The sequence below is a fragment of the Mercenaria mercenaria genome, chromosome 18 (assembly GCF_021730395.1).
Source record: "Mercenaria mercenaria strain notata chromosome 18, MADL_Memer_1, whole genome shotgun sequence".
Classification (NCBI taxonomy): Eukaryota; Metazoa; Mollusca; class Bivalvia; order Venerida; family Veneridae; genus Mercenaria; species Mercenaria mercenaria.
In genome coordinates, this window is record NC_069378.1 from 37,619,616 (window position 1) to 37,633,398 (window position 13,783).

A 13,783-nucleotide genomic window follows, 5' to 3' on the forward strand; every position below is an offset into this window, starting at 1 on the left:
GTTATTTTTACGCATTGCATATCTCTTACATGTACGTAGTTTCTATCGAACCACCATATTTCATCATTTTGATTAGCTGAACCATCATCTGTCAGTAATCATGAAAATACCGAATATTTCACTGAATGTGCCTTAATGTTACAATTATAAAATATTCTAAAGGAACCTTTCTGATGTTTTTATATCTTTATTTTTACATTTTTATTTGTAAAACATCTGAATGACTGATGTTTCAGTGTCAAGATACTAGCTTTGTTTTCACAATGTTATCAAGGACATCCTGTCTGAAACCAAGTGTCAGATGTGTAAATTGTTACGAACCTGATTCGTTTTCAACTTTTGTTTTGAACAGGAAGTGAGAGTGTAGAAGCAAAGCCAGAAATAATAAGGATCGAAACAGAAATAGCTGCTGAATTTTCAGAATAAAATAATGCAAATATTGCATTAAGAGCTTCAGTGATAGTTCCTGAAATGTGCTACTTATTACAAATACATAATGTCTGACCGATAGTAAAAAAAAAAAGAAAGAAATTACAGCAAATCAGAGAAATAGTGTATAAATTAACTAGTTGAAATCCTACAGATCTGTTCTGTTTTTTTGTTACTGTGCATGTACTGTGTACACCTATAATGTGACCAATATTTCAGTTATTCCTCTAAAATGGTCCTATTTAACCATTATTGGTGGACAAACTAGAACTGTCACAGGAGTGACTCATACCCCCACCATACGGTCTTGTCACAGAAGAATGGCAACCATAAGAAATCTTAAAAATACTTAGTCTTTGGAGTACTTCATCCTGGGCTTCCACATGTAAGTAATACTAGTATAATACTAGTATAGTAATACTAGTAAATATATTAAATATCTAATATTAGGGATACACTAAAAGTGAATACAAAAAAGTGTCTTACCGACCCATGTTACCACAGAAAAATGTATTTACTTTTTACATAGGACTTATAATAAAAAAGTTAGAAAAATACCTAAAATATTGAAAATCTAAAAATAGGATTTCTAAAAATAGACTAATTCCTGGAATTTAAGGGGAAGAAACTCCATACAAAAGTTAAAAAAAGGTTACTTCCCTTTGGCTCTAAGGCAATCAGAATGAGATATAGTGAAAATACATCAGAATTAACCTTAAATTCTAGGTAAAAGGGGACACAATTCAAGAAAAATTAGTGTCAGAGTTATGCACCTTGTGTCACATGATGTGGGTGATGAGGTGGAACATCTATTTTAAGTCTGAATCAAATCCATTCAGTAGTAACTGAGATATAGTGAAAATACATAAAAATTAACCTTAAATTCTATGTAAAAAGGGGCATAATTCATGAAAAACTGGTGTCAGAGTTATTCACCTTGTGTCACATGATGTGGGTGATGAGGTGGAACATCTATTTTAAGTTTGAATCAAATCCATTTTGTAATAACCGAGATATAGTGAAAATACATCAAAATCAACCTTAAATTTAAAGTAAAAGGGGACATAATTCATAAAAAAATTATGTCAGAGTTAAGCACCTTGTGTCACATGATGTAGGTGATGAGGTGGAACAACTATTTTAAGTTTGAATCAAATCCATTTAGTAATAACTGAGATATAGTGAAAATACAACAAAATTAACCTTAAATTCTTAGTAAAAGGGGACATAATTCATGAAAACTTGGTGTCAGAGTTATGCACCTTGTGTCACATGATGTGGGCACATGATGTGGGTGATGAGGTGGAACATCTATTTTAAGTTTGAATCAAATCCATTCAGTTGTAACTGAGATATAGTGAAAATAAATCAAAATCAACCTTAAATTCTAAGTAAAAAGGGGCATAATTCATAAAAAAATTGGTGTCAGAGTTATGCACCTTGTGTCACATGATGTGGGTGATGAGGTGGAACATCTATTTTAAGTTTGAATCAAATCCATTTAGTAATAACTGAGATAGAGTGAAAATACAGCAAAATTAACCCTAAATTCTAAGTAAAAGGGGACATAATTCATGAAAACTTGGTGTCAAGAGTTATGCACCTTGTGTCACATGATGTGGGTGGTAAGGTGGAACATGTATTTTAAGTTTGAATCAAATCCATTTGGTAATAACTGAGATAATAGATTTCGGGACAGGACGGGACGCGACGGGACGCGACAAAACTGACTCCTATATACCCCCCTCAAACATGTTTGGTGGGGGTATAATTAACATAAATATATATCATATTAAGAATCATCACCAGTATTGAAATCATTTCTTTAGGACTGCACTGGAACGCATTTCATATATGTAAATATTACTTTCAACAGTATTTCAGACATGTAACAGCGGTCAATTAACCTAATCAGTGTTTCTGGAGTCTCTACAAGTACTAGCCTTTTCCCCGCAAGTAACTGCCAACTTCTCCATATGATTCAGAAGTGGAGGACGAAATTACTCCTGACAATGTCTATTATCAAATTGTCATGGAGAACATACACCTCTCCCGGGGATCAAACTCACAACCCAGCGATCCTTAGATCTGCACTCTCATTATTGAGCTAAAAATACTTGGTTGTATACATGACAGTAAAGTGATTTTAACTGTTTATGTGAGATTTTTATATATTTATATGTAATTCATTTTCCGTTGTAGTCTTCATCCTCAAAACCTACCATATTTCCTCGTTCGCACACATTTCTCAAAAGGTGTACAATTTGAAATATTTTTTTATAGTCAATTCAAAGCTTAAATTCAAATTTTATTGCTGCTTGAAGTGCATTTCCTGAAGTGAATGAAATGCATTTGCAATGTCATTTTATAATCATTTACTCAACAACTCCACACATGACTTTTGTGTTATCTCTGCCAAATTTTGACAGATCTGAATGAAAATTGGACACATTGTTTAATGACCAGTTCAATTAAATAAACATAAGAGCGAAATCAATTGTGTGTACATTCGTTGTGCCATGAAAGTTCAAATAAGGTAACCCAAAAATAACAGAGTGCCAGAATGTCACAATATACGCCCGTCACAGCAAATTTCTTTACTCTAGCACCTGTATTTGCAAATGGAATTTTAATTTTGTGGTTGTTTAGTAATCATTGTAAGTCTTTTGTTTTCCTAAGTCCACAAAAAAACTCCTTACCAGGTAGAGATACCTTAAAATACACCAAAAATTGAAAGTAACATCTATGTTGTACCACAGAAAAGTGGTCTTGGTTTTTCCCTACAGTCAATTATAAAAAAGTTACAATATAAGTTATTTATAGTAACAACTAAGGGAAGTTAATCTTAAAAAAAAATAAAAAAATTTGCAAGTCCACATAAAAATCTTTACCAGGTAGAGATTGGTCAAAATACACCTCAAAATTGGATGTAGCATGCATGCTGTACTACAGAAAAGTGGTCTCGATTTTTCCCTATGACTAGTAATGAAAAAGTTACAATATAAGCTATTTATAGTAACAACAAAAGAAAGTAATTCTAAAGAAGGGAACTGCGCATGACACTTCGTCTCATGATGGTGTATAATTGTGCCAAGTAATATCAAAATCCCTCTATGCATGAAGAAGAAATGCTTCGGACAAAGTCATTCTTGTATCTGACCTTTGGCCTCTAAGTGTCACTTTGATCTTAGACCTAGGGACCTGGTTTTTGCGCATGACACTCTGTCTCGTGGTGGTAAACATTTGTGCCAAGTAATATCAAAATCCCTCTATGCATGGAGAAGAAATGCTCCGGACAAGGTTTTCATTCTTGTATCCTTTGACCTCTAAGTGCGGCCTTGACCTTAGACCTAGGGACCTGGTTCTCACGCATGACACTCCGCCTCGTGGTGGTGAACATTTGTGCCAAGTTACATCAAAATCCCTCTATGCATGAAGAAGAAATGCTCCGGACAAGGTTTTCATTCTTGTATCCTTTGACCTCTAAGTGTGTCCTTGACTTTAGACCTAGGAACCTGGTTCTCATGCATGACACACCGCCTCATGGTGGTGAACATTTGTGCCAAGTTATATCAAAATCCCTCTATGCATGAAGAAGAAATGCTCCGGACAAAGTTTTCATTCTTGAAACCTTTGACTTCTAAGTGTGACCTTGACCTTAGACCTAGGCACCTGGTTCTTGCGCACGACACTCCGTCTCATGATGATGAACAATTGTGCTGACTTTCATCAAAATCCCTCCATGCATGAAGAAGATGTGCTCCGGACAAAATCATTCTTGAATTTGACCTTTGACCTCTAAGTGTAACCTTGACCTTAGACCTAGGGACCTGGTTCTTGTGCACGGCACTCTGTCTCATGATGGTGAACAACTGTGCCAAGTTTCATCAAAATCCCTCCATGCATGTAGAAGATATGCTCCGGACAAAGTCTGTGGATGCTGCCCGCCCATCCCCCCGCCAGGGGCGTTCCCATAATACGTCCCATTTTTCAAACGGGCGTATAAAAAGTCACAGAATGAATGTAACTTGGTGCTGGTCTCTATCCATCTGCGGGATTAAACAATTTTGTCATTAATGTGGTGTCATTCATGACGTCACAAACCTGATATAAAATTAACATGTTCATATTGAAAATATTGATGGATGTTCCTATTTGAACTTTATTAAATTCATAGGATCAAAGTGTACTGCTGTGATTTTGAATTTAGTAATTAGGTGACTTTTAATTCAAGGGTTACCTTATTGTTACCCTTATGGTTAAATGAATTAAAATCAGGCTATGATCGTTTTTATGTTTTATTTTAAAATAAAGTAATCATTAAACATTGTGTAAAACATTCATTCAAATCTGTCAAAATTTGGCGGTAAAAGGAAACAAGAGGGCCATGAAGGCCCTGTATCGCTCACCTGACCTACTGACCTAAAGATCAACAAGATTAACATTCTGACCAAGTTTTATTAAGATATGGTCATAAATGTGGCCTCTGAAGTGTTAATTATCTATTCCTTTGATTTGACCCTGTGACCTAGTTTTTGAACCGACATGATCCAGATTCGAACTTGACCTAAAGATCATCAAGTTTCATGAAGATACAGTCATAAATGTGGCCTCTAGAGTGGTAACAAGCTTTTCCTTTGATTTGACCTAGTGACCTAGTTTTTGACCCCACCTGACCCAGATTTAAAACTGACCTTAAGATCAATCAAGATTACCATTCGGACCAAGTTTCATTAAGATATGGTCATAAATGCGGCCTCTAAAGTGTTAACTACCTTCTCCTTTGATTTAACCCGGTGACCTTGTTTTTGACCCGACATGACCCAGATTCAAACTTGACCTAAAGATGATCAAGTTTAACATTCTGACTAAGTTTCATGAAGATACAGTCATAAATGTGGCCTCTAGAGTGTTAACAAGCTTTTCCTTTGATTTGACCTAGTGTCCTAGATTTTGACCCAACCTGATCCAGATTTGAACTTGACCTATAGATCATCAAGATTAACATTTTGACCAAGTTTCATTAAGATATGGTCATAAATGTGGCCTCTAAAGTGTAAACTAGCTTTTCCTTTGATTTGACTTTGTGACCTAGTTTTTGACCCCAGATGACATGACCCAGATTCAAACTGGATCTTAAAATCATCAATATTAACATTCTGACCAAGTTTCATGAAGATACAGTCATAAATGCGACCTCTACAGTGTTAACAAGCTTTTCCTTTGATCTGACCTTGTGACCTAGTTTTTGACCCCAGATGACCCAAAATCGAACTCGTCCAAGACTTTATTGAGGATAACACTCTGACCAAGTTTCATTAAGTTTGGGCCCAAATTGTGACCTCTAGAGTGTTAACAAAGTTTTCCTTTGATTTGACCTGGTGACCTAGTTTTTGACCCCAGATGACCCAATATTGAAATCGTCCAAGATTAAATTGAAGGTAACATTCTGACCAAGTTTCATTAAGATTGGGCCAAAATTGTGACCTCTAGAGCGTTAACAATTTTTTCCTTTGATTTGACCTGGTGACCTAGTTTTTGACCCCAGATGACCAAATATCAAACTCATCCAAGAATTTATTGAGGGTAACATTCTGACAAAGTTTCATTAAGATTGGGCCAAAATGTGACCTCTAGAGTGTTAACAGTCAAATTGCTGAAGACGGACGACGGACGATGCATGATGGACACAGGGCGATCACAAAAGCTCACCTTTGAGCACTTTGTGCTCAGGTGAGCTAAAAAACAGGTGTGGAGTTAGAAAACTTGTTGAGTATATCATTAATATAGCACCATTTTGCTATCTTTGATACCTTAGAAGTCATTTTCAAAAGTTCAGTTTTGACCTTGACATGTCTGTGACCTTGAAGTTACATTAAAATAACCCTAAGATACGACAGATACAAGAGCCAGCCAAGCCAAGTAAGACAGCCAAGCTCGACTATTCGAAATATTGTCACAGAAGCAGGAAATTATTAATCAAAATGTTAAATATCAAAAGAGTTTTAAGTTCGAAAGGGGACATAATTTGACCAAAATACATATCAGAGTTATGGGACTTGGTGCTATCAACTAGTTTTATAACTCCAAAGAAACATATTAAGTTTCAATTCAATATCTGCATTAGTTTTGGGGACAGTAACTTGCATGTAAAACTTTAACCAGAATTTTCTAAGTCCAAAAAGGGGCATAATTTGCTCAAAATACATGTTAAGAGTTATGGGACTTGACCCAGTGAGGTTGGTAATTGACCTAGAAAAAGAATAAATAAGTTTCAAAGCTATATGCCTTTTGGTAATAGCTGTATGTACTTGCACGCAAAACTTTAACCAGGATTTTCTAAGTCCAAAAGGGGGCATAATTTGCCCAAAATACATGTCAGAGTTATAGGACTTGGTGCTATCAACTAGTTTTATAACCCCGAAGACACACGTGAAGTTTCAATTTAATATCTGTGGTAGTTTTGGAGATAGTTACTTGCATGTAAAACTTTAACCAGGATTTTCTAAGTCCAAAAGGGGGCATAATTTGGCCAAAATACATGTCAGAGTTATGGGACTTGACCCAGTGAGGTAGGTAATTGATCTAGAAAAAGAAAAAATAAGTTTCAAATCTATATGCCTTTTAGTAATAGCTGTATGTACTTGCACGCAAAACTTTAACCAGAATTTTCTAAGTCCAAAAGGGGGCATAATTTGGCCAAAATGAAGGTCAGAGTTATGGGACTTGGTGCTATCAATTAGTTTTATAACCCCGAAGACACATGTGAAGTTTCAATTCAATATCTGCATTAGTTTTGGAGATAGTAAATTGCATGTAAAACTTTAACCAGAATTTTCTAAGTCCAAAAGGGGGCATAATTTGCTCAAAATACATGTCAGAGTTATGGAACTTGACCCAGTGAGGTTGGTAATTGACCTAGAAAAAGAATAAATAAGTTTCAAAGCTATATGCCTTTAAATGATAGCTGTATGTACTTGCATGCAAAAACTTAACCAAGGTGTGACGCCGACGCCGACGCCAGGGTGAGTAGAATAGCTAGACTATTCTTCGAATAGTAGAGCTAAAAATATTTCTGCAGCTGATCCACATATAAAGATTAGCAAACATCAAGTATACTTTGCCATTGTATGCCACTTTTCCCAGATATATATTATTTATATTATCATCAGTTTTATTTACAAAACACTAAAGGGCGTTGAGACACAATATTTAAACCAATTTAGATGGTTATATGAAAATAAAATGAGTGCATAGCAGCATAGTTTATTTGTAAATGCACTCATTTGACCTTTGACCCCATTATACTGTAATGAGGAACTCTAGAAGGCGACAGCCCCTTTTAAATTTCAAGTATGGTCCTAAGTAACACTTTTATATTAATATCCAAGCATTAACAAAAAATGCCATCAGAAGTCGCATTTTCCTAAGATATTGGTAGACTACTACAAGGAAGCTTACTTTTTTAGGCAATGATATAGACTCTGAAAAGATGATTGTCATATTGCCATTAGAAAAGGTGCAAAACATAATGAATGAATGTTTGAACTTGTACAAAAGGTCAGTTGTGGCTAGTAGACAACTGGCTCGAGTTTTAGGTCTCATGGTATCCACATTTTCAGCTGTGGATTATGTGCCTCTGCACTGTAGAAATCTAGAAAGAGAAAAAATACAGGCTTCAAAAGTTTGCATTTTGGCAACTGTTAGAAGGAACTAAAATCTATCCTCTGCACAACATACTTGAGCGAGCGCTAAACAGACTGGGCAATAGGGGAATGTTCGATATACACCCTACACTTACAAATAAAATTCTTAACTCGCACAAACTAAATTTTGAAAAACAGAAAGCTCAGGTTTACTTCCTGTTCACGGTTCGTGATGATGGAAGTGCGTGCTTCACTAGCCTAATGCAGATACTGTCATGCTATCTAGACATTTGAAAGCCGAAGGCTTTAAGAAAATAATGAACCTAATGGGGCTCTACCTAAGCTAAAACCTTGTGGGGCACCCTATGACACATGTATGTAATTTACAGTTGTATTATGTATCTTTTTTACAAGACTTTCCAGATATATCCAAATTCCGTTAAATTTCCCCAAATAGTTTCAAAGAAGTTGTTGTTTTTGAAGAAAGTCTACATATGCTCACCGAGAGTAGAACTGGGACGATTATTCGGTTAATAGGATCCGATTTGATTACTAGGGGAAACCGGTTTCAATTTTGCAAAACTGTTAATCACTCTCAAACAATAAACATCACGAATTGTACTTTATACATTTCTTTGACCAGCACATAGACCCGTAGTATATTTCCGATAAAACACATTGAACATAATCAATAGTCTCGGATTTGCCTGTCGTGATATATTTAAAACACGAGGGCCATGATGGCCCTATATCGCTCACCTGAGTAGAGTTGCTTGCTTGAACAAATTTCTTAGCTAAAGCTTTAAGATCTAGGCCTTCTGGTTTATTTTTAGCAAATTTATGAAGATTTCCCTATGCACAATCAAGAAACCCTGGGGCTGGGTCAATTTGACCCTGCGGGGGTCAAGATTTGAACAAATTTTGTAGAGGTCCACTAGGCGATGCTACATGTCAAATATTTAAGCTCTAGGCCTTCTGGGGTTTTTTTTAGAAAATTTTGAAGATTTTTCTATGTACAATCAAGTAACCCCATGGGGCGGAGCCAATTTGACCCCGGGGGTTATGATTTTAAATTTTTTTGCAGAAGTCTACTAGGCAATGCTACATGTCAAATATCTAAGATCTAGGCCTTCTGGTTTATTTTTAGAAATTTTTTGAAGATTTTCATATGTAAAATCAAGTGACCCCTGGGGCGGGGTCTATTTTGACCCAGGGGTCATGATTTGAAAAAAATGTTGTAGAGGTCCACTGGGCCATGCTACATGTGAAATATCTAAGCTCTAGGCCTTCTGGATTATTTTTAGAAATTTTTTGAAGATTTTCATATGTAAAATCAAGTGACTCCTGGGGCGGGGTCAATTTTGACCCCGGGGTCATGATCTGAACAACTTCAGTAGAGGTCCACTAGGCAATGCTACATGTCAAATATCTAAGCTCCAGGGCTTATGCTTTTTGAGAAGAGGATTTTTTAAGATTTTCCTATGTACAATCAAGTAACCCCTGGGGCGGGTCAATTTTGATCCCAGGGTCATGATTTGAACAAACTTGGTAGAAGTCCACTAGGCAATGCTTCACACCACATATCTAAGCTCTAGGGCTTCTGGTTTTTGAGAAGAAGATTTTTTAAGATTTTCCTATGTAAAATCAAGTGACCCTTGGGGCGGGGTCAATTTTGACCCCAGGGTCAAGATTTAAAAATTTTTTGTAGAGGTCCACTAGGCAATGCTACCTGTCAAATATCTAAGCTCTAAGCCTTCTGGTTTATTTTTAGAAATTTTTTGAAGATATTCATATGTAAAATCAAGTGACCCCTGGGGCGGGGTCAATTTTGACCCGGAGGTCATGATTTGAACAACTTTAGTAGAGGTCCACTCGGCAATGCTACATGTCAAATATCTAAGCTCTAGGGCTTCTGCTTTTTGAGAAGAAGATTTTTTAAGATTTTCCTATGTACAATCAAGTAACCCCTGGGGCGGGTCAATTTTGATCCCAGGGTCATGATTTGAACAAACTTGGTAGAGGTCCACTAGGCAATGCTTCACACCATATATCTAAGCTCTAGGTCTTCTGGTTTTTGAGAAGAAGATTTTTAAAGTTTTTCCTTTTGGTTGCCATGCCAACCAGAGTTCTCCATTGAATTCAATTCTTTGAACAATTTTGAAAGGGGGCCACCCAAGGGTAATTCCTGTGAAGTTTGGTGTAATTCTGCCTAGTGGTTTTCAAGAAGAAGATTTTTTTACAAATTGTTGACGCACGACGCACGACTGACATCAAGCGGTCACAACAGCTCACCGTAACAGGAGAGCTAATAAAAACACCAAAATATGACTTATTAATTATCACACTGCTTACAAACGATAAAGTCCGTAAGTTCCTAATATGAAGGCAGCTGCTGGAAGTACCTTGATACGGTCGTCAGGAAAGAAAGCAGCATTTTCAATATGGCAGCTGATTAACCGGTTCGATTCAATTTCAAACAAATGATTAACCAGTTCCAAAATTTTGAAATCGTCCCAGCCCTAACCGAGAGCAAAAAGCTGAAGTAAGCTAATATCTCAAATAAAATTTAAAATCAACTTACCTATAAATACTGATAAGAAAAACATATGTATAGGAACATCTAGAACTGGTGATACCATATTCAGGAACCAGTTTGGCGACATTGGAAACAATCTCAGAAATAGCAGGAAGAAAAATAAACTGTCCATATTGTCTGTGACCTAAATGGAAGAGCAAAATACTGTTTAAACTGTGTGAAGTAACTCGCTTCTCATGTCTAAATACTAAACAAGATTTTTGAATTAACAAGAGCTTTCAGAAGAACATAATGCTTGACAATTTGAAAATGTCTGCCTAGAAAAATTAGAAGGCCAAAGTGGCCCCAAGTTGTTTAACATAAAATGACAATTTAACCTTGATTATATGTATGACACACTGTACCATGAATTGTAACAAGTGTATTCAGTATATAATATTTTTCTATTTTCATGTCTTTCAGTCCCTAACAACAGTCAAACAGAACCATTTGAACAAAGCAGTCTGAAAGACAGCTATATACTATATATGAAAGGGTTGATGGTATTGGGTGGAAGCATTGATGTTGTTCAGTATATTTTATAGTCCATGTATGACCACATCAATGATTTTATTCCAAGTGACCTTGACCTTGAGCCAGCATGGGTGAATTTTGAGTTCTGCACATCGTCTTGATAAGGGAAATATTACAGTCCTATTAAAATTCTTCAAGGGGTTCAGGAGATACAGAGCGGACACAAAATGGAAGGTTCAAATCTGTGACCTTGAGTTGTGACCTTGACCTTGAGCCTATATGGCTGACTCATGAGTTCTGCACATTATTTTGATGAGGTGATCATTTGACCCAAGATTCATGAAAATCCTTCAAGGGGTTTAGGAGATACAGAGCGGTACACAAATGTTGATCCTTCCCATGGTTTAGGAGATACAGAGCAGTACACAAGTGTTGGTTCTTCCCATGGTTTAGGAGATACAGAGCGGTACACAAATGTTGATCCTTCCCATGGTTTAGGAGATACAGAGCGGTACACAAGTGTTGATCCTTCCCATGGTTTAGGAGATACAGAGCGGTACACAAGTGTTGATCCTTCCCATGGTTTAGGAGATACAGAGCGGTACACAAGTGTTGATCCTTCCCGGGGTTTAGGAGATACAGAGCGGTACACAAATGTTGATCCTTCCTATGGTTTAGGAGATACAGAATGGTACACAAGTGTTGATCCTTCCCGGGGTTTAGGAGATACAGAGCGGTACACAAGTGTTGATCCTTCCCATGGTTTAGGAGATACAGAGCGGTACACAAGTGTTGATCCTTCCCATGGTTTGAGAGATACAGAGCGGTACACAAGTGTTGATCCTTCCCATGGTTTAGGAGATACAGAGCGGTACACAAGTGTTGATCCTTCCCATGGTTTAGGAGATACAGAGCGGTACACAAGTGTTGATCCTTCCCGGGGTTTAGGAGATACAGAGCGGTACACAAATGTTGATCCTTCCCATGGTTTAGGAGATACAGAGCGGTACACAAGTGTTGATCCTTCCCATGGTTTAGGAGATACAGAGCGGTACACAAGTGTTGATCCTTCCCGGGGTTTAGGAGATACAGAGCGGTACACAAATGTTGATCCTTCCTATGGTTTAGGAGATACAGAACGGTACACAAGTGTTGATCCTTCCCGGGGTTTAGGAGATACAGAGCGGTACACAAGTGTTGATCCTTCCCATGGTTTGAGAGATACAGAGCGGTACACAAGTGTTGATCCTTCCCATGGTTTAGGAGATACAGAGCGGTACACAAGTGTTGATCCTTCCCATGGTTTAGGAGATACAGAGCGGTACACAAGTGTTGATCCTTCCTGGGGTTTAGGAGATACAGAGCGGTACACAAATGTTGATCCTTCCCATGGTTTAGGAGATACAGAGCGGTACACAAGTGTTGATCCTTCCCGGGGTTTAGGAGATACAGAGCGGTACACAAGTGTTGATCCTTCCCGGGGTTTAGGAGATACAGAGCGGTACACAAATGTTGATCCTTCCTATGGTTTAGGAGATACAGAACGGTACACAAGTGTTGATCCTTCCGGGGTTTAGGAGATACAGAGCGGTACACAAGTGTTGATCCTTCCCCTAGGTTTGAGAGATACAGAACGGTACACAAGTGTTGATCCTTCCCATGGTTTAGGAGATACAGAGCGGTACACAAGTGTTGATCCTTCCCATGGTTTAGGAGATACAGAGCGGTACACAAGTGTTGATCCTTCCTGGGGTTTAGGAGATACAGAGCGGTACACAAATGTTGATCCTTCCCATGGTTTAGGAGATACAGAGCGGTACACAAGTGTTGACCCTTCCCGGGGTTTAGGAGATACAGAGCGGTACACAAGTGTTGATCCTTCCCATGGTTTAGGAGATACAGAGCGGTACACAAGTGTTGATCCTTCCCATGGTTTAGGAGATACAGAGCGGTACACAAGTGTTGATCCTTCCCATGGTTTGAGAGATACAGAGCGGTACACAAGTGTTGATCCTTCCTGGGGTTTAGGAGATACAGAGTGGTACACAAGTGTTGAAAGTTTCAAATTTATCTCAAAGGATTTTGTCAAAATGTGGACTGGTACGAAAAACCTAACCAAGTTGTGACGCCATAGGATGTAGGATAGCTCTACTTATTCTTTGGATAGCTGAGCTAAAAATATGACAAAATCTGTAAAACTGCTCCTTCTTCACACCGACATTCAACCCGACTATCAAAGTGAAAATATCATTTTATGCGCCATTTAGTCAATTTACATCAAATGTTACAAAATACTGAATAACATTTGATGTAAAGACTATTCAAGATGAGTATTGAAATCTGTATCAAACATTATAAATGTGGTCAAAATTTCTTTGCCACTGCTTCAAAAACAAATGTTTATGTAAAACAAGGGACCATTCTGGCATGGATTATACTGACCCCAGGGTCATACTATATTGACCCCAGGGTCATGATTTGAACAATCTTGGCAGGAACCACTAGAGCATGCCACATAATACATATCTAAAAGTGCTTCTCAATATTGATCAGAAATGGTTTTCCATGCTCAGACCCCTGTGACCTTGACCTTTAACAGAGTGACCCCAATACCAATAGGGGTCATCTACTCTGCATGACCAATCATCCTATCAAGTTT

The 13,783-nt window shown here is 37.5% G+C and overlaps 1 protein-coding gene across 5 annotated transcripts in view; it reads right to left on the reverse strand.

The window, feature by feature from the left end:
* Nucleotides 1-13,783, reverse strand: part of LOC123537885 (transmembrane protein 41A-A-like) — a 210,189-nt gene that overhangs the window by 24,006 nt on the left and 172,400 nt on the right. For 4 of the 5 annotated variants that reach the window (XM_045321791.2, XM_045321790.2, XM_045321792.2 and 1 more), the window contains one exon: nucleotides 10,657-10,795. In XM_045321791.2, the coding sequence (XP_045177726.1) occupies nucleotides 10,657-10,795 (139 nt within the window). Of the gene's footprint in view, nucleotides 1-7,890; nucleotides 8,084-10,656; nucleotides 10,796-13,783 lie in introns of all 5 variants that reach the window. The other variant, XR_006683650.2, reaches the window with a different exon arrangement.